At 38.2% G+C, this 22,318-nt stretch overlaps 1 protein-coding gene and 1 long non-coding RNA gene across 2 annotated transcripts; one reads left to right on the forward strand and one right to left on the reverse strand.

Annotated features, from left to right (window-relative positions):
- Positions 1 to 1,324: 1,324 nt before the first annotated feature.
- Positions 1,325 to 3,412, forward strand: LOC149845230 (uncharacterized). The gene is made up of 2 exons (XR_016430430.1): positions 1,325 to 1,427; positions 2,281 to 3,412. It is a non-coding gene; the product is annotated as an uncharacterized LOC149845230 (long non-coding RNA).
- Positions 3,413 to 11,639: 8,227 nt separating this feature from the next.
- Positions 11,640 to 15,023, reverse strand: LOC149845231 (phosphoribulokinase, chloroplastic-like). The gene is made up of 5 exons (XM_089995626.1): positions 14,242 to 15,023; positions 13,003 to 13,087; positions 12,836 to 12,920; positions 12,488 to 12,732; positions 11,640 to 12,024 (listed from the first exon to the last, which is right to left on the reverse strand). Exons 1-5 carry the CDS (start codon positions 14,790 to 14,792, stop codon positions 11,773 to 11,775), a joined length of 1,218 nt encoding a protein of 405 aa, XP_089851752.1. The 5' UTR covers positions 14,793 to 15,023; the 3' UTR covers positions 11,640 to 11,772.
- Positions 15,024 to 22,318: the final 7,295 nt, after the last annotated feature.

The following is a 22,318-nucleotide window of genomic DNA, read 5'->3' on the forward strand; positions in this document are numbered from 1 at the left end:
TCCAGCTGAAAGCAAGCCTACTTCACAAGCATGAGTGAACTCATTACCAAGCCCAACCGAGCTGAGTTGCGACCAGGCAGGTCCACTTACCAGCAATAATTATGGCATGCTTTTTATTACTTCCCTTTATCTATCTAAAATTGATTAGAACCATGTCTAGACCCAACATGACTATATAATGGAAATCAATTGAACTACATGGACCTTACCAGGATCCAAAACTTTTCAGACACTTTACACCTCTGAGACAGGTGGGATATGGATGTGTCCTGGATTGATCCACGGTGGGATGCATTTGAGATGAGGAATACCTAGAAGTCACTTGACTATAGGTTGAGTGTACCCATTTATAACTGGACTTAAATCCATATCTAAAATGATCCATTCATATTTATCATCATTTTTCTCATCTCAAAATGCATGTATTCTGTATAGAAAAATACACATTTTTTTGGATAATCCAAGGGAAAAACCTCATCACTGATCGCACTCTGGCTGGCCCCCAGTTGGTAAAACCCTTAAGGTCCTGCTGCCCACCGGGGGGAGTACACCCAGCTTCGACCCTGCCGCAAGAGACATCACCCATGGGTTTCGAACTTGTGACGTTCCGTCAACTTGATGACATTTACAAGTGGTTCCTACCAGATGAGAGTTGCCCTTGTGGGCCTGTATAGAAAATATACTTGAGCCACGCATTTCTCCGCGCCACTGTATATCCTTGATAATGGTATGGGTACCTGATCCAAACCCGACCCGTTTCTAAAATGTTTTGGAATAATCACGCATATGTGTTGAAAATAAGTTCAGAATAATATTCAGAGTGGAGCGATATCGGACGTTTTCTGAAATTGGATTTATATCTCGATTGATGCTTTCACTCGAATTTAAATTCGGGTCTGGATCAAATCAAATCCAATTCATTTGCATTCTTACATGTAAACCCTTTGTTTTGAACCTTTTTTATTGGATACTAACGTTTCACATTCCAATCCAGATTCAACTGTAGTACACTGATCATTCGTTTGGTTTAGATTCGGATTCAGATTCCCTGCCCAGTATTCAGGTCTGGATTCGGATCAACAATGATTCGGCCTGTATCCGAGCCGTTTGCACCCATTGGTTTATGCTTTATGGGTCTGGACTCTGGGTGCAGGTCAAATGGTAGTTTTACAAATTCGTAACATCTGAAGGATATTCTCGTAATTTTTCCCAACAATCTGGAGGGGCTAATACGTAATTTATCAAATAAAAATTTATTTGCGTTTAGATGACTACTCAAAAGAGGACTTCACAAAAAGGGTGAGAAAAATATTTTACAAAAAAGGGGAAATCTCTCTCTCTCTCTCTCTCTCTCTCTCTACAATCCAAGAAAACCATTCAATTCCCGTTTCCCAAATGTATTTTTTTGAAAGGCCCGTTTCCCAAATGTAAGTCTCTCTCTCCCTCATATTTTTATTTACTAATTAGATGGATGCCCATCTTGCGACTATAAACCCGGATTCTTATTACTTTAATCGTTCTTCGTTGCTTAATCGGTCCTTCATGTGTGAAAATCCACATGACCCACTTAGATTTTCATGGTTCTGAAATTCCATGCATGTTTTTGATGATTAGGGTTTCCTATTCCCTCCTTGTGGTCTTGGTTGCTTTCAGATTTCTGTTCAAAATCTGATTTTTACACTTGTATCTGGTATTTTGGGGTCTTCCGTTAGCTTCACAACCCAGATTCTTTCTGTTCGTGTTATTAGGCTTTCTGGATGGTGCTGAAATTTCTATGTGATGATTTTTATCATTATCTGTAACATAAATTAGGAGATTTCCTTTTTCCCCTTTTGGTTTCCTTTAAAAACTGTTCCTTTTATGGCCATTCCAGACCTAATCATTTGATCGGATAGTTACTCAATTACATCTCTCTATAGATTGGTTTTTGACATTTTAGATGCTTATCAGATTAAGGCTGCTTCAGTTAGGGATAGTTCTTTGCGAACCATGTCTTAGATTTATTTGTGGGTATTGCCAAATTTACAATTCTCGTGTGATCTGTACTCTGCTGTAATAAATCCTGCATGTGGGCTGCTCTGTTTCAGTGACCAGTGTATATTTGTCTCATAGTTTAACAATTAGACCACTGTTGCAGTGCATGTGAAAGAACTCAATTGTATGAATCTAGGTATTTTCAATTTTAGTCTTTTTCTATAATGAATGCTTCATTCTGGTGATCCGGTCTCACTGACTAGTGTATGCGTTAGCTCATGGCTTAACTCTTGAAGCGCTTTGCAGTGTGGGTCAAAACATCTATTGGATGAGCTGAGCTTGAAATTTCATCTTGTGGTGTTTCTTCTACATGGACGAGCGGAGTCGGATGGATCATTTTAGACGTTGGGGTTTCCCCGGGCAACCGGTGAATGGAAATTCAATGTTGAAGTCGTTGGCTGGCGGTGCAGTCCTAGACAGTTCAGTTACCGTTGCAGAGCGCACAGCTGCAATCATGCTAAATGGGGCTTTTGCAGAACGAAAAGCTTCAGTTACTGAAGCTCAAGCTGGCACATCCTCTATGGGATTTCCAGGGCACCACCCTTGGGCTATGATTCCACCTAACATGAATTCAGCCCAAGTTCCGGAGGAAAACCCTGATATTGGTGTTAAAGAAATGCATAACGTGTTTGGACTACCATCACAGGAAGAAGACAATGGTAATAACAATACAAAACAAGGAAAAGGTAGGAAGCCAAGAGCTTCAACAAAGACATCTAACAACTCTGCGCCAAAGGCTTTAAAGCCAAAGCAGGTGAAGAAGAGGAAGGAATCTTTATCTACCAACAAAGAGGGTGGTTCTACGCCACCCGAGAATTCTGATAAAAAGAACCTTGACATTGTTATTAATGGGGCAACTTATGACATCTCAAGTATACCAGTTCCAGTTTGCTCTTGCACTGGTGTCCCTCACCAGTGTTATAGATGGGGAGCTGGTGGATGGCAGTCTTCATGTTGCACCACAAGCATATCAGTTTATCCTTTGCCACTAGGTCATACAAGACCGGGAGCACGTATAGCTGGAAGAAAGATGAGCAATGGAGCATATAGGAAAGTATTAGAGAGAGTAGCAGCTGAAGGCCATGATTTCTCTACTGCGGTTGACTTGAAAAATTATTGGGCCAAACATGGTACAAATAAATTTGTTACAATCAGGTAGATAAGATGACGATGCTTTTTCTTTTTTACAGTTAATATTATTTCATGCTTTTCTTTTTAACATGACTCTCTGCTCACTGTACCTTTTGCATGTTTAACAAACATGCTGTAAATAAAGTGTGTAATTTAAGCTCAGTATCTTGTCATTTCATTTCTTTGGCTTCTGAATGTTGATCAGAACTATTAAGAAAATGAAAATTACTTAATTCTTACATAGTCAGATCTCTTTCTGTTTTTAGGTACAACAGCTGCATTTTTCACTTTAGATAAATTCTTTGTGGCATGGTTTTAAAGTTAGGGATGGATTGCACTTGAGGCCATTGGAGAATAACTTATATTTGTTGTACGACCCCACATGTATCAACATCAGTTCATAATTGTCTCATGATCTTGTGTAGTTTCCTCAAAATGAAATGTTTCCCAATCCTGTTTTTACATGAATTTCACGTCCAAAGAAGTGGAAATCTCACTGCTTTTTATATGGACTTTGATCAAACTTGCATTGCATTAATCCATGATGGTAAATCCTGTGTCCGTCTGTGTGTACTTTTGTAGGTTAGCTTTTGCATCCACACCCTATGTATGATGGTGATTTCTTCACTGTCTTGGTGTTAGCATGTTAACAAATGCTTTGGATATGAAATACCCCTATTACTAGCATTAGTGCCATTTAACATTTGAACATTGTTGAACTGGTCATCTCTCTCTCTCTCTCTCTCTCTCTGCGTGTGTGTGTGTGTGTGTGTGTGTTATCTGCTGGTACCTTTACCTATTTTTGATATTTTGCTGCCAAGGGCGATCCACATGTTATGGAATTGTTGACTTGTATGGAGTATATACATGATCACTGTGGAATTTGATGAACTTTATGCATAACCAATGATCATCTCGGTGATTTATTTAAAAAATGATAATAAATACTATCAGTATCCCAAATGGGGCGATTTACATGCATGAATTGTGTGTTTCTCCAAGAAAACCATTATTTCAGGTCATGAAGTGAAAATTTTTCTAGTATACATGATTGCTTTTGTTTGTTGGATTCGTGCATCTTGTATTTGTTCTCTGCATCTCCTGTGATGACTTACAAATTTGTGGTGCTAGTTCTATCTTGGTTGTCACACTGATAGTATGTTTTAACTTTCACTCCGTATCCCTTCCCCTTATATATTAATTATACTGGATTCATAAAAATGGTCGGATCCCTGTATCCACAGCTGTATCCATGTGACATAGATGCTTGGCCTGCTTGGACGTTTTCAATTTTAAAGAAACATCTACTGTTATCAAGCAACTCGAACCAAGTTGCCTGTGGTTCGATTCAGACTCTGCTATGGGCTTTTGACCAGGTTATGCTTTGTAGGCAAGGCTGCCTTACCACACAGCTTGGATCTCTCTTTCTAGGTTCAAATGCTCTCAAGTCTCAACCCAAGATATCCACATATTTCCCTGGCTCAACCACTCTCAATCCCGTTTGTTTGCTCCTGATTCTGAAATGTTGGTTGTCTTATTGCCTTCTCAAACAAATAGAATTTATCTGATATTTTTTTTCTTTTTAATTTAAAGTGCAGATAGAATAGGTAGTATTATCATACTTTTAGTTGAAATGGCTCCATGTGCATTTTCTGTTTTCTTTCCCTTTATCTGATACTGTTGGGAGTTGGGACTGAATCTATGTACCATTTCACGCAAGCACGATATGCTTCTCATTTCCCTTGCAAAAATTATCTTTTTCTTGTCTAAATCAGTTGGGCATTTAGTCTGATGTATGAGGGCTCTGCATATGGTTCTCATGTTACCTTCAGCAATTTGCTTGTCCAAGGAGGCTTTGTGGATTATGGAAATTTTGAAGTGATGAACACAATATTAAGTTCTGTTTTTTTGTATATGGAGTATATTTTTAAAATGAATGGATCAATGCATACAACCCCAATTAGTGTTTCAGGAGACAGCACCAACATGGCTAAATTCTTCTTCTTTTGCCGTTGTTCTTTTAGGGCATGTTTGATGGCTTGTTCAGGTTTAGACAAAATGAATGGAACAGAACATTGGTTCTGTTCATTCTGTAACAACTGTTTCAAGTCCAACGTTTGTTTGGATCATACTCAGATGCTATGTTTCAAATGTTCGTTGTTTGATGACGATGTGCGGACAACCTGGATAGTCATGGATAATGGGTTGAATTATTTTTTTTTAGATCGTATGACCCGATCCGTTTATCATTTTACATGTTTTAACAAGTTTATTATGGTTTTTTGCCCGAATATGGATCCAATTATGAAATTATATTTAAAATCATAAATTTTTGCCCTGAATATGGATTTGGAATTGAATTTTTGCCCCGAATATGGATTTGGAATTGAATTTTTGCTCCGAATATAGATCTATAATGAGATTTTTGCTCCGAATATGGATTTTTGCTCTTAATATGGATCTCAAATTGGATTTTTTGCCTTGAATATGGATCTCGGATTGGATTTTTATCCTCAATATGGATCTCAAATGAGATTTTTGCTCTAAATATGGATCTCAAATTGGATTTTTGCCTTGAATATGAATCTCAAATTGGATTTTGCTCTGAATATGGATCTCGAATTTGATATTTGCCCCGAATACTGATCTCTAATTGGATTTTGCCGTGAATATGGATTTTTGACTCAAATATGGATATCAAATTGGTTTATTGCCCCAAATATGATTTTTCAAAAACTATTCTACATTCTCATTTATCCAAAAAAAAAGGTAAAGAAGATTTTTATGGATTACCTCAAAGTCTTAAAAAGGTAAAGAAGATTGAAAGAATCTTTCAATTCATAGCATTTGTGGAATCTCCCACAAGGTTCTTGTTAGTTATTTTATCCTTTGTCTCAATGGGTTGACTAAAATTAGCTTAAAGCTCTTCGGGGGATATATCTTTTATGCATACACATTTGTCTCAGTTTCAATTGTCTTTATATTTTGCAGTTCAATGCATGATCTAAAAATAAAAATAGTGTGCGATCTTTGCCATCATATTCATGGAGAATTAGACATGCTGCAGTTTAGATCAACTTGGCATTGGCAATTTAGATCATTTAGTGAAAGAGGATATGACTTCATGATTGGTGAGAAGAAATATGCAAATAATACAATCACGTTGGTTATTCCAAAGACTGTTAAAGATTCCTAGATATTGCTACAGAGCTCTTTAATGAAATGAAGATTAAAGATTCCTTCACGTACACATCCTTATTGCATGGCCTTTGCAGTGCGGGAAAATACAGCAATACATATAAGCTCCTGCTAGCTTGTTTGAGAGATGGTATAACAATGCCACCCATCGTGCGGTTCATTCCACATGATCCATACTTCTTTTGTCCATCACCACTTATCAACCACAAAATGCAAAACTAGGTGACGCCAAAATGCAAAACTAGAATGAAATCCACAGCTACCACCAAGGTATAAAGGTCCTCAATGCCGCAAGGCTTGTTTTTCATGTTAGTATCCCCACTTGGAAACACAATGTGTACAAACATGAAAAGCTTGGAACTTCCTGACTAAACCATATTGATGCAAATTTTTGTATTGTACTATATAATAGCCCTATGCACTAGCTTTACAATTATGAACACGTTAATTGAGCTGCTAGCAATTAAAATGGTAAAACAGAGACAGTGTTGCTACCAAAATGAAACCATGTGTTTGTTGCAACAAATCAGAGAATGATTGAGGTCCACATGCAGGTCAACTTTCATTGTACGCAAGGCCACATATTGTAGCCTTTAGCTACAAAAATGGACTCATGTTACTGTTTAATTGCCTGCTCCATACTTATTTCCATCCAAAGCTAGCAGGTTCTATATTTTGGGATGCAATAACAGTCAAATTCTAGATGCAACAAGGTCTTCTTCAGTTCAATGATCCAAGTCTTCCGACACCAACATATTGGCAATGATAGATTTTATCAATTATTATGCAAAGATCTACCTGTAGTATGCACACATCACAAGCACACAATGCCACCATGTCACCATTTATTGCTTCAAATTCAATTTCAATACATCTGGAGCTACTTTATCTTTACTGAAAACTAAGAACAAAAAACACTTTCAGGTTTCATCAGGAAGACAGTGCAGCATATAAAAACTTCAATTAAGACATGCTCATGAGGTGACAGTAGAAGCACATGCTAAGAAGCAATAGAGATGTTTAGACTGATGAAAATAACTAGCATTGTAAACAATACTATGCAGCTTGAAAAGCTTATTAGATTGAGTAGGGACAAATGATCTTCATATATCAATTCCTTAACCAGCATGGTTTTTATTCTCTCTTTTTTTTTCAAATGAAAAGTGAACAAAAAAGATCTTAAAATCTACAGTAAACAAAACATATAACGAGGAATGCAATGAGAATCACCAAATAACTCAAGGACCATGTGATAAGTGCTAATATCCTCAGTTGGTCAAGTGAAAAACATACATGCAATGCTAGGATTCATGTGAGGGGGGGGGGGGGGGCAAACAGGGGTGTAGCAAAAAAAAATTTATTTGTGCGATAGTCGGGGGTTCGGGGGCAGCGCCCCCCAAATTTTTTTTTTTTGAGATAAAATAAAAAATGGCTACAATTATTAATAAAAATCTATTTCATATGGACAAATCAAACTATTTGCTGCAGTCAGGGCTGGGCTAGGACTGGGCTGGGCTACAAAAATGGATAAAAATCTATTTCATATGGAATCAGGGCTGGGCTAGGACTGAGCTTCTAAAAATTTTTTTTTTTAACTGTTTCGGGAGGCAGGACTGGGCTACAACCCAGTCCTGCCCCCCCCTAGCTACGCCTTTGGCTGCTTATAACCACAAAGAACAAGAGGTGGCCTCAATGCCTTCTGAGTCATACTGCCATTTCTTACCCTGGTTCAGAATTGATCATGCAAAAAGCTTGCATGTTCCAAAAGAAAAAAAATAAAAGATAAAACATCTACATCCCCCAAAAGATGAAACACTAAATCCTTAAGTTCATTAAAAAGAGCATTCATGATCCATACTTGTTAAGGTTAACAGAGCTTAGGCACTACATAAGAAAGGAGCTCAAACCAAAGCATGAGAATCATTGACATAAAATATATTCAAAACCGTTTACTTATATTTTGACCAAATCACAGCCATTAGTATGCAGTAACATATTTCAGAATCATTGACATAAAATAGTTTAAAACTGAGAAATAAATGTCTAAAAACTGAAATGTAAATTTTAAAAATAATGTCTAGAGGTTTTCGTGATAAAAATGAAATTGTTGTGTTAAGACCATTAAAAAAAAGTTATCGAGAAGTATCAACATGGTCCTCAAAGTTCTCAGGTGAAAAGTGCTTCAAATGCAAATGCATGTGTTGCAACCTATGCCTTGCAATGCCTGGTCTTAGCTGGCTATATTCCAGCAAGGTGGGGTTGGTGGGCCCCTACCACTGGTGGGATGCCTTCTGATAGCCTCAAAATCAAGCTAAATTCTAGCGAGCACAAAGTTACAGAGAACGTGGAATCTGCACAAAGTTACAGAGAACGTGCAATCTGCTTAGCCTCAAATATTTTCCAGCGAGCACAAAGTTACAGAGAAAATTGGCCAGTAAGAGGTTTGTCTACCTAACATATCTATAAATATTTTCATATATAAAAGTTTCTAAATGATCTGACCTAAATCATCAGTAATATATCGTAGTAGTTGGTTCAAAAAAAAAAAAAATTGATCACAATCAATTGTAAAAAATGTGCAATCTGCTTAGACTATAAATCTGTTTTTTATCAGTCTTTGTTTTTGTTGAAATGTCTCAATGACCTTGCGATGTGACAAGAGTGCAGGTTGCTCAACAAATGAGGTATAATTTCTAACCTAAATATACAATTGAGGGCCAATTGGGTTATTCTTAACCGTTTAAGAATGTGTTGATTGAGTGGCTCAATCCTGGGGTGTTTGCAGTGTATGCCTAGTCCGAATAGTGTTTTGATACCAGTGTTGGGACAATATAAGTATAGAAGTTGAAAGATGAACAAGAGAAATATGGTCATGCAAGTGTTGTTGGACTGGAGATCAGCAGGAAAATCACTCTTGATGGAGGGAGACTTTTCGGTTAATTTCAGATCATTTCTATTTTTATGGATTGACACCTAACTGTTCCTCCATTATCTCGATCTATAGAAAGCGGTCCTAAGGAAGAAGCATTTGCATAACATAGAAATGAGATCTACAAGCAATACAGGAGTTCCCATCTGGCAGTAGGACATACGAAGATAATGCATGGTCTTTGGTTTCTTTGTTTGGTCATCCCTTATTTACACAATTCATTGAAGATCACCTGACGACGGTTCACGAATTCTATTTCGTGTGTTATTCACATGAAATAACTGCTTGACATGCTGACCATTATTTTAAGGACTTTCATGTTAGCAAAAAACAAAACAAAAAACAAAAAAAACAAAATGGTCATGGAGGGAATAAAATTTTCTGAGTTGATATCCGTTATCCACTTGTGAAATGCTGTCAGTACAATGATAACAACGTGGGGAGCATTATCCAGAAGTGCTCAAAGGATGGATCCTTCACCGTGGCATCCTGCTACCTTTCTGTGACTCTTCCCCAGTGTTTATATGTTTCCTCCTTTCCAGGTGACTGTTTCTGGTGTCCTGGTTCTCTCTCCCCCTCTTCCCAAAGTTTTGTCTTTTTGTCATTTAATATTTACACAGAAAAACCACTCTCAGGATCATACTAGCTGCGCTAGCTTTTCGTACTTACTGTCGCTATCCTGACAGGCGTAAAACTCCTTGGGCTTACCCCCTTCCCTTCCCCCCTAGAGAATCGTCATGTTTCGGCAAACCCATTTGGGGCTCCCAAACTTTCGTCTGGATCCTTTCATCTAACAGGATTCAAACACAATGTAACCTTGGGCGGTGGGGCTTCCAATTGACCACTCAATGCATTCTGTCTTTGTGCTGAAGAGTACTTACTTCTCTTTTGGGAGTGCCATTTTTTCCAATGCCTCTTCAACTCAACCTGGTCACTCTCTCAACTCACTGCAAGGAAGGAGTCGTGGCAAAGGGAGTTGCTTCTTAACCCGCGGGACAGTTTGCGAGGGAGGCAATGGAAATACGTTTGGCGTTTGCTGGATGGTGGGCAGTGTGGAAGGGACGGAATGCACGCATTTCAACAAAGTTATCTCCTCCCCTGCCAGCGTTTCTCTCGTCACATCCTATCAGATGCTTTTTTGAAGGTAGGGAAGAAATGGGGCTTCAGTAACTGTGAATGGTTCGAGCCTTTTGTTCAGGAATTCTTGCCTTTTTTTTTTCTCTGTATCTCAGGTCTGAACAGTTTGGGTTTTAACTTTTAACCCAAGATCACTTGCTTAGGAGTATTAGCTCTGAACCGTTCTGGTTTGTCAGCACTTCTTTCAGCCAAATGCTCAGAGTAACCTTTGAACACGGATCCCATCATTTGAACTACATTCAATCCTAGCCGTCCAGCAGAACCATCTAACGGTTGATTGGATGGTTAAGATTGAATGTAGGATGGAACCCATCCTAATTCAAACAATGGGATCCGTGTTCTCTTTTCAGGTTTTAAAAGCAATGTTGTCAGAATCGAATGGAATCGAACTACATTCAGATCGAAGCACTCTTTCACAGAATTTCTTAAGAATGGGCTGATTTGGTTTTTAGAATAATTATAATATTTGTTGACTATTTGATTTTTTAGGCATTAAATGTATATTTTAGAATTGATTGAACACTGTAAGTACGGGTGTCAATGGGTCAGCTTTGACCCGTGTCAGTATCAAACCCTGAAAGGATGTCCAATTAAAATCCGGGTCAGACTCAAATGATCGGATTAATATATGGAGACGAGTATGGTTTGTGAAAATTCATACCAGACCACAGCCCGACCAGAGTTCTTACTAAGATCTGTAATTTTTCAATGTAAATATATATATATATATATATATATATATATATATATATATATATATATATATATATATATATATATTATTTTATTTTATTGGGTATTATCCGGGTTTAGTTCATGTCATTCTTATAGGATCCAGGTATGGTTCTTTTTGGTAAGTTCGATTGGACCCGGTATCAGCATCTCAAATCAGAACTGGGTTTGGTCTCACCTGGGTCCAAACCAAACCTGACATCATCATTTAGTTTACTGATGTACTTTCATCGATTTTCATGAACATTTTCTATAATGTTTTAAAAATTTCCATTCAAAACGATTCTGAATCGGCCGATTCTCTTAATCAATTTGAAAAGGATTCAGTTCAGACACTGATTAACATTGATAAAAAGTGGAAGTTGTTAAAAACAGATGCGATTTGTTTTGGCCGTTTTTATCTTGACCACGAAGTCAAGATAAAATAAAACAGGAAAGGTGGGGAACTGCAAAATCATGATTTTCAGAGGCGCCAAACATTGGAAATGTGAATACATTTGATCTTGTCCTATATTACACCAATTCTGCATACACCACATGAAGTACACACAAAAGGCTCTACTAATAACAAGAACCCACATTCAACCAAAAATGAATGAAGCTAATACAAATTAGATTTTGCTAGCTTGTAATGGAGTTGCTACCTTGTTGGCCACTATCTGTTCATAAAGGTCCCTTATTTTCAAGCCAATAATGGTCTGGAAGAGACCAGTTCCATTGTTGCTTCCTGGGAACTCAGCATGCTTCAGCATTTGCTGCGTAACTTCACCGTAGAATTTGGCAGAGATGTTGCTCAGATGACTCTCAACGTAGATCAGTTCATCTAATCTATCAAATTGGCCATCCATTTCCACTACAGAGACCTGAAAGAAAAGTACCCAAATTACTATGTGAACATAAAGCTGTACCTTTTCATGCCTTTTCAATCAACGGGAAAGTTTACTGTCTTTTTTTTTTGTTAAACATTGGCACGATTTCTGTTAGAAGATGAAATCATGAAAGAAGGAAACCTTCCTTGGAGAATCTCTCTCTCTCTCTCTCTCTCTCGTGCGCGCACACACACACACACACACAGCAAGTCTTCTACATGCACCATTAAATGCAATTGAAGAAGGAAGCCTTCCTTGGAAATGATTCACACATGCGCGCGGACATACACGTACACAGCACATGCACACACACAGCCATGCAGAGACTCTACATGAACCATGAGATGTTGGTAGAATTTTGTCTACTGATTTATAATGATCTGATGCAGTGGCGAGCTCAAAGAGATGAAAATTTAGATAAGGTACTAAGTGATGAGGGCCTAAAAACATGTTATACCTCATTGGAGTAGTAACTGTCTGGTCCATAGAAGAGTTTGATGCCTGGGTATGAGCAGGTCAACTTTCTCCCACAGGGTATCCATGAAATAGTGGAGCCTTCATCGAAAAGGTAAACAGGGCTGAAGTATTTTACTCCCTCTTTCATTATCAACCTCACTCTCAAGATCTCCCCTTCGTTGTCACCAGGAATAAGTTGTGTCGGCAAAACCTCAATCACTGCATCAGAATATTGCTTCTGCGGGTCTGCATGATTGACGTGGTGAAACCAATTAGTTCAGATACTTAAACAAGCTAACAGGTGACACAAATGCATCAAATCTCTGTTGTAATTCAGTGAAATGGCTACCGATATACGCATCAAAGTCTGGTTTTCTTGCTTCAATGCTAGCTTTAATACTCTCAAGACTGTGCCCACGCTCTTCCATGTCTCTCTGTAATTTTTAAACCAGTGCAAATGAATTAACACGCAATGATCAATTTCTTTCCTGCTATATCCTTTTTTTGTTTACAAACCTGAATTTTCCATGCAAATTTGACCTCATTGCTGATATCCAAGTAGATACTGAAGTCGAGAAGTTCTCTTACACGAGGATCATACCTGAGAATCAGAAAATACCATTGTCGAATAAGTGCCTAAAATACAAAACATTCTTAAGTTCTTGGTGCTGACAATCTTAAACAATCATGCAGGTCTCAGATAATTTGATAGCTGGATCATTCAGTATCCATGCCTTTCATTAATGGAATTAGTGAAATACATGGCACAAGCCAATATTGAGATATAAGTCAGATAGATATGAAGCATTTGTTTCTTCTATCTGATAGTTGCATGTAATCGTATAAGAGGAAGCATGATACGGTAAAACATTTCAACAATTTCAAGTGAGAGAATTCTGAATAGAAATTTTTAACCCAACAAAAGATCCCATAAAATTGGACTCAACATTTTTATACCGTAAATTCTAACATGATGGAGGAAATACAAAGTTTCTGTTTCATGTGATTGTGATAGCCAAAATAAAGCCTTTTTTTCCAAAAAGAGAGTTCGGAAATGAACTTCCACCTGCATGGCACAGAAAATATTTCACAGATATAATTCAGGACCGGCTAATGAAACCATTTTCATAACATCAGCAATACATTACATATCGAGCGCACAATTAAAAGTCGATAAATTTCAAACAATTTTCCTACTTTTATTAAACAATTCTCAAGCAATATGAACGTGCCAAAATGTCCTCTTCCTCTTTTTTCTTAAGTCTGTCTGAATGTCTCCCATATTGAACAATTTAGAGGAACCATCAGCACTCACAACTTTATTCCTAAAATAAATATATAATTAATAATTAATTTCACTAAACTAGACTGACTGAAAAAGAATAAATTCCAAAATTTCCCGAGTAGCTATTGATTATGAAAGCTTCTGGTTTGAGATTCCAAATCCAAGATCTCTTCAAAAAGGCAAACACAAGCAAAGTAGGAACCTTGCTCCCATAAATGCAGTCCTTAAACAGTGGAAGCATGGTTATAAATTTATGATAGGTCAGTAAGTACACCAATCTCAAGAAACTGACCATACTGGCCATCTTAGCTCAAAAGAAAGATAGCAAGCTATACAAAATATATAAGGAGAAGAAAAAGAACAGCTAAAAGAAGTCATTTGAAAAAATTCAGAAGCAGCTCTAAAACTCAATGATACAAAATTAAGAAGACCAAAAAAGGTATTAGAAACAGAGTTGGGAGAGTACTAACATTGGATGAAGCCCTTCAATGACCAGAATCTTGGGAGGCTGAATGACCTCAGGAGGGTCTAGAAGACCAGTGACATGATTATAGATTGGTTTCTCCACAGAAATCCCTTCTTTTAGTTTCTTCACCTGCTCATACATGAGATCAAAATTGTTGGCTCTTGGATCCAGTGCAGTCACCCCTTTCTCCTTCCTCCCTTTCCTATCCAAAGAATGATAGTCATCCAAACAGATGACAGTAGTTGTGTCACTGATCAAGGTGTTGGAGTCCGGGTTTCCTCCCTTTGGTGGCTCAGCTGTCCCTCCAAAGACACTGGTCAGCCTCCTCATGAATGTGCTCTTCCCACACCCTGAATCTGCGGCCAACCCAATTACCACAGTCTTTGCTTCTTCAGCAGAGCATGAGATCTCAGAGAACCCACTGAACTTCCTTGTTCTCTTTGTGCTGCTGTAGAAGAAGACATGGCTCTCATGCCTGTGGATGGTTTGGTGAAAACCCAAGTGGGTTTTTGTTGGGGTGGTGGAAACTGAGTAGACTGTTGTGCAAGAAGCCATCTCTTCTTCTTCTTCTGCTCAAAAGGGTTTCTCTCCCTCTTTTTTAGTTTATCTAAATTGGGTTTCTTCCAAATTTGGAAGCACACATTTAGAGTGGCAGTAGAGGGCAGGGAAATGGTGTCTTTCTTTTAACTATATACAAAAGAAGAACAAACAACAAATCTTGCGTGGCTGATAGATAGGATCAGAATAAAAAGTAACTTCAGATTTTGGGTGAAGAAGAATGGTTTTAGATTAGATGATAGATGATGCACCCCTTATTTATCTGATAGACGAAACCTTAGAGGTAGCAACACTGAGGAAGGACACAGTTACCAGGAAACGTGGGGCGCTGTCTTTGGTAAAAAAAAATTTGCTTTGTCTGCATGTTTAAGAGTGATTAATGTAAATTAATGATGATTAGGCTGTATGGTGAAGTTGGGCTGAGCTGTGGATAAAGGGCTCTGCCACGTGGCAGGTGGAGGGTGGTTGGTTGGAGATGAGAAATATGAGGGATGGAGGGGATGTGGTCCAATTAGAATGATCCTAAGGATCATGTTGAATTTTTTACATTGTTTAGCAACCACATGCAGAAACCCCACAATCCTCCTAGCTTTTAGCTTTCTCAAGTCTCTCTGTCTGTGTCACTACATACAGTGCATGGCTTGTAGTTTGTGGCATTGAAAGTCCACACAAAAGAAGGATACCAACGGGGGCTCCGCTTGTCTGGAAGGAGCAGCTTCACTGTTGGGACGTTGCAGGTTCAAAACCCAATGGTATAGTTATATAATTGGTAGGGGTCTGCCGACAGCTTACCTTTAAAAAAAAAAACAAAAAAAAGGAGGGTCATATTGGAGATTGAATATACCAGATGATTGACTATATACAATATTACCAGATCTGCCCTCAACAATGACAAAACATGCAAACGCACATATAAACTGATGGATATTGGAGAAGGTAAACCTTGGTGGGTCACACCCATGGTTCATTGCATTACTAGGTATTCTTTTTATTTTTCATTTTTTCTTAAATTTGTACGTAAAGAGTTCTCTACAAAAGTTTACTTCCACGTTAAAGGGTTTTGCAAAAACTCTTGTCCTTGTATCCTTATATAGAGCAATTGTGCCTTAAGAATAAAGCCCGCAATAACATTAGATCTTGGGCTTTTGCATCACTTATTCTTAGATCTTGAACATTGAGCTTTGAGCTTCTTTGCCTTATCTTTTTAATACTTGGGATTGTTTTAATCCTCAAGTCTAAAACCGACTCTTGATAAGCCCATTAATTGACTTTAACCTAGCATTAATGCTTTTCGGATATATTTGAATCTGCCCAACATTTTTTTTCATGGGCATTAAATGTCACTACAAGAAAATTGTTAATTAGCGACGGATTTTTTTCGTCGCGAATTAGCGACAGATTAGCTAGAGAAACAATCTGTCGCTAATTCGCGACGGATTAGCGAGGAAACAACTTTTATCGCTAATCCGTCGCTACTTAGCGACGGATTAGCGATTGCATTTTTTTGTCGCTAATTCTTATTACAAGAACACCATTTCAGCGATGGATTTAGAGAGGGAACTCTGTCATCGTGAATCCGTCGCTAATTAGCGACGGCTTAGCGACAGAGTATATTCCGTCGCTGTTTTGGTTTTTTGAATTACGATGGCTTAGCGACGAAATTAATCCGTCGCTAAATGTCGCATTACCCCTAATCCCAGCCCTCTTTTTCCTTTCTCCTTTCGCTGCTCCCGCCCGCCGACCTCTCCCTCCTGCCGCCCTCTTCCTTCGGCCGCCCTATACATCCCGTCGACCTCTCTGCCGGCCCCCACCGTTCGCCGGAAGTCGATCTCCGTCAACCTTCCGCTGCCGCCGCCGCTGCTCGGAGCAACCGCAGGTATTTCACCGTGAAATGGATTGGGGGTCAACCCCCTGCGTTTTCCGGCAGGGGGTCGACTCCGCCAGGCGGTCGACCCCGGTAGGTGGTCGACCCCCTGCCGTGTCTGACCGGGGGTCGACCCCCTGCCGTGTCCGGCCGGGGGGGGGGGGTCGACCCCCCGCCATGTCTGGCCGGGGGGGGGGGGCGACCCCCCCCCCCTGCAGTGTCCGGCAGGGGGTCAACCCCTTTTGATGTCCGGCCGGGGGTCGACCCCCTGGTTTCTTGCTCTTCTTTTTCTTTTTTCAGAAATTAGGGTTTTTATTTTATTTTCATTGTTTAGTTTTCTTTGATTTTCATTGATTAGGATTTTTTATTTTGATTTTCATTTATTAGGCAATTGAATCAAATTTCTTAAATTAAGGCTATTTGTAGTTAATTTAATTAGGGTTTTTTATTTGATTTTGTTTTATTAGGGCTTTGAATCAAAATTTAAAAATTAGGGCATTTTATAGTTAATTTGATTAGGGTTTTCTTGGATTTGATTAGAGCTTTTATTTTTATTTTCTATGATTAGGGATTTGAATCATAATTTTTTTAATTAAGGATTTTTAGTTAATTTAGTTAGGACTTTAAATCAAAATTTTTTATTTTATTTGAATAAATTACAAAAGCCTGTGCACTCTGTTTGCAAAAACTAGCTCAACTTTTAGATTATTACATTGTAGTGCCTGCTTATCCATGATAAAATTCAATAGCCACTTGGTGTATAGAATTACTCCTTTTCCTTCATTGTTAATATCCACTCTTACGTTCTTTTGTTATTGGAATAAGAGATAAATATTTTAACATTTTTTTTCTAACCATATATGGCCAACCAATTAGTTTATTACCAGGCGTGTCCCTTTTATAAATCATTTGTTTAGAGTGAGTTTTTTTTCATGGTGACTTCATTTTAAAACATCATTTTTTTTGTGCAGATTTCTCAACGGAACTCGCTTGTGCCCCGCCACCCGTGGTAAGTAAGTGACAAAAATAATGCAAATCGGGTAAATACCCGTGGTGAGTAAGTGATGCAAGCGCATCACATGTTATTTAATTTATTGAATGTAAAACTTTATTGTTCACACACTCACTTAGTTGTTGATATCTAGGACTGCTTTGTTGGAGTTCGGAGATCATGCTGAGCATGATTTTAATGTATGAATATGGAAGTGTTCTTATTTTTGGAGTACGGAGTCCATGCTATGCATGGTAGTAGTTAGTGGGATATTGAAGTGTGTTTGCTGCAGGTACATGTTTGACATTTGTTTGATATGAATTATTTCGATGTATTGTAATGTTTGATGTGATTGTATCCATGCTTACATGTAGTTGCTTTCAATTTGATTATGTCTTCCATGTGAAATTGTATACTGAAAGCATGCTTCAAATGAATGTATCGTGTCATGAATAGTTTGCACATGAAAATATTAAGTTATCAATGCATGCATCATAATTCTTGTGATTGTATGACATCATATATTGCATGATAAATTTGATATTTTCTTCATCATAGCATTCTGATGGTTCTCTTTTAACTGGTTAGGATACTATTCGTAACATCATACGAAAGAATGACTGCAAACCGTGAATGGATGTACCGTAGGATAGTGGACAATGAGTTATCGCATGAATATATGGATGGTGTCGACAGTTTTATTGAATTTGCAACGGCAAGTGTCAGTACGGTAGATCCCACAGGTCGGATTAGGTGTCCCTGCAAGATTTGTAAGAATAATCGATTTGTAGAACCTCATGGCGTTAGACATCACCTATACAGGAAGGGTTTTGTGAGTGATTATCAGAACTGGACGTTTCATGGAGAAGAATTTAGAAACGATTTTGATGCACGGGTAAATGTGGTGCACGATAATCCATATACGAATTTGATATTTGATGCTGCAGGAACAGAACTGGGTTCTGCTATGAGTTCTAGTGATGTAAGAACTGCCGTAGATGAAGAATCACCAAACGATGCAGCTAGTAGATTTTATTATTTACTTAGAGATGCTGATGAGCCACTTTGGAACGGTTGTGAGAGTCACACTATCTTGTCTGCAGTTCTTCAACTAATGAATTTGAAGTCCGAATATAATTTGAGTCAATCATGTTTTGACCGTTTGTGCATGATTGTGAAGAGTATGTTGCCTAAAGATGAGAAATTGCCACAAAATTTCTATCGTGCGAAAGTTATGGTCAACGCTCTAGGTATGGGTTACAAAAAGATTGATGCTTGTCCAAATCACTGCATGTTGTATTTCAAGGAGCAGGAAAATGACATATCATGCCCGTCATGTGGGCATCCTCGGTTCAAGTCAAAGACAAGAGGCAATGGTAGCACGAGATCAAAGAAAGTTTCATACAAGTCGCTCCGCTACTTTCCTATCACTCCTAGATTGCAGCGATTGTATATGTCTTCAAGGACAGCTAAACACATGAGATGACATGCAAATAAAGTTCGACACGATGAAAACAAGATCACGCATCCTGTTGACGCTGAAGCTTGAAAGCACTTTGATCGTACTCATCAGAACTTCCCAATGGAAGTGCGAAATGTTAGACTCGGTCTATGTACAGATGAATTTAATCCATTTGGGGGTAGGTCAACTCCATACTCATGCTGGCCAGTATTTGTAACTCCATACAACCTTCCACCAAGCTTGTGTATGAAACATCCAAATCTTTTCTTGTCTCTGTTGATCCCTGGTCCGACCTCACCTGGCCAAAATCTTGATGTATATCTAAGGTCATTGATTGATGAATTAAAAGTACTGTGGGATGACGGTGTTACCACGTATGATGCCCACAAAAAACAAAATTTCAACATGAAGGCCGCTGTTCTATGGACAATCAGTGACTTCCCTGCATATGGTATGTTATCTGGTTGGAGCACACATGGGAGGTTGGCTTGTCCGTACTGCATGGAGGATTCCAAAGCTTTTAGATTGAGGCATGGAAGGAAGCCTTGCTGGTTTGATTGTCATCGTCGATTTCTACCCAGCGATCATCCGTTCCGACGTCAAAAGAATGCATTTAAAGCAGGCACAACTGAAACGGAAGGTCCATCCTCAATATTGTCCGGCATAGAGATTCTAAGAAGATTGCGATACTTTCCAGATGTATTAACAGATGCCCGCAGTCCTACACCCTTTCGTGGATTTGGGAAGGATCACAATTGGACGAAAAAATCTATTTTTTGGGAACTACCGTATTGGCTGACCCTATTGATACGACATAATTTGGATGTGATGCATGTAGAGAAAAATGTGTTTGATAATGTGTTCAATACAGTAATGAATATTAAAGGAAAAATGAAGGATAATCCGAAGGCCCGTATGGATTTAAAATTAATATGTAAAAGACCAGAATTGGAACTCAAAGAGTATAATGGCAAAGTACTGAAACCAAAGGCGAAGTACGTGCTCGGACCTGATCAAATAAAACATGTATGTCAATGGTTGAGACAACTGAGATTTCCAGATGGATATGTCTCTAACATTGCTCGGGTTGTGAAGATTGACGATGAACAGTTATATGGGTTGAAGAGCCATGATTGTCATATCTTTATGCAACGATTGATACCCCTAGCATTCCATGATATGTTAGACAAACCTATATGGGGGGTATTGTCTGAGTTGAGCGGATTTTTCAGAACATTGTGCGCATCGGAGGTCATTTTATCAGATGTAAAAAATCTCGAGGACTCTGTCATCACCACTGTTTGTCTGTTAGAAAAGATATTTCTGCCAGCATTTTTCGATGTTATGGAACATTTGATCATACATCTGCCATATGAACTAAGGGTTGGTGGCCCTGTGCAATATCGATGGATGTACCCATTTGAAAGGTATATGTTTTTTTATATTTGTCTCTTTAATGACAGATATTTAAAATTTGAAATGTATATTCTTGTCTGATGCATGTTCGACCTAAAAAAAAAGGTTCGTAATAAAGCAAGAGTAGAAGGCTCTATTTGTGAGGCGTACACTTTAGAAGAGATTTCAAATTTCTCATCTATGTACTTCGAACCTCATATTCCAACACGTTACACATGCCCGCCCCGTAACGATGATGGAGAACAAGTAATTGTAGCTGACAAGCTGTCGATATTTCAACCACTTGGGCATGCATTTGGTAGTTGCCGATCAAGGCTATTGATAGATCGAGAGCAAGATGCAGCACACATCTATATTCTTTTTAATTGCTCAGCGATCGACCCATACATCGAGTAAGTATATGTATATGCAACTCAATTATAAATCCTTTTATGTTCTATATGTGGATACATGGCTCGGTAATATAAGTATTTGTGGTTTGCAGACGATTTGATCTGGAGTTGCAAAACGAAGTTTCACATCTCACTGATGCAGAAGTACAAAAAGAACGTGAAACTAAGTTTGTGGAGTGGTTGAAACAGTTGGTAAATAAGCTAACATAAATTTTGTACTTATAAACAACACTAAGTTACTTAATTGATCGTGATCACAATCATTGTTTATGTTTGTGCGTAGGTTCGCAATGGTGATGTTAAAGATCAAGGAATATGTGATTTAGAAAATGGTTCGACCAAAGTTGTGCAATGCTACAACGGGTATATCGTAAATGGTTATCGATTCCATACAAAAGACTACGGTATAAACAAATCAACGATAAATAGTGGCGTGTGTGTCAAGGGTAGCAGCTACGGTGAAAATGAACATGATTACTACGGTGTTATAGAGGAAATAATGGAGTTGACTTACTTAGGCATGAATAACAGGGTTACGATATTCAAGTGTCATTGGTTTGATCCAACTGCAACAAGACTCGACAAAGCTTCAGGCATTGTGGAGGTGAATCATAAATCCAGGTTTGGAACATATGAACCATTCATATTAGCCTCGCAAGCTCAACAAGTTTATTATACTTCATATCCGAGTATAAAAAAGTCAGATAGAAATGAATGGTGGGCAGTTTGCAAGGTGAAATCCAAACTATATCCCGAGTATGATCAGTTACAGGAAGATGAGTTAGTTGAAGACAGTGATTACTATCAATCAGATGATGTCTATGACTTCGCTTATGGTCACGATGTTGCGCATGATATGCATGTCATATCTCCATTGGCCAATGAAACATTCATAGAGGAATGTGATCCAAATGATGTACCAAGTGGATGGGCAAACAATGAAGAAGAAGAAGAAGAAGAAGAAGAAGAAGAAGAAGAAGAAGAAGAAGAAGAAGAAAGTCAAACTAGTGACGAGGAAGAATTCTCAAGCTAGTGAGCAAAATCTTATACTACAAACCTCTATTTAAATGCATTGTAATACTTGATGTGAGTTGTATTGCAATACTTGGTGTGAATGATTAAAAATTTTATTTGAATGTATTGTAATACTTGATACGAATGATTTGAATGCATTGTAATACTTGATGTGAATGATTTCAATTATCTGAATGTATTATAATTTATGCAATTAATGAATGATTTGAATTAGTGCAATACTTGATGTCAATGATTTGAATTATTTGAATGCATTGCAATGCTTGATGTGAATGACTTGAATGCATTGCAATACTTGATGTGAATTATTTGAATGTATTGTATGACATATGTTATTTGTTAGAATATGGTTCGTGGAGGTTA

This window comes from Nuphar pumila, chromosome 2 (assembly GCF_984573655.1).
Source record: "Nuphar pumila chromosome 2, dmNupPumi1.hap1.1, whole genome shotgun sequence".
Classification (NCBI taxonomy): domain Eukaryota; kingdom Viridiplantae; phylum Streptophyta; class Magnoliopsida; order Nymphaeales; family Nymphaeaceae; genus Nuphar; species Nuphar pumila.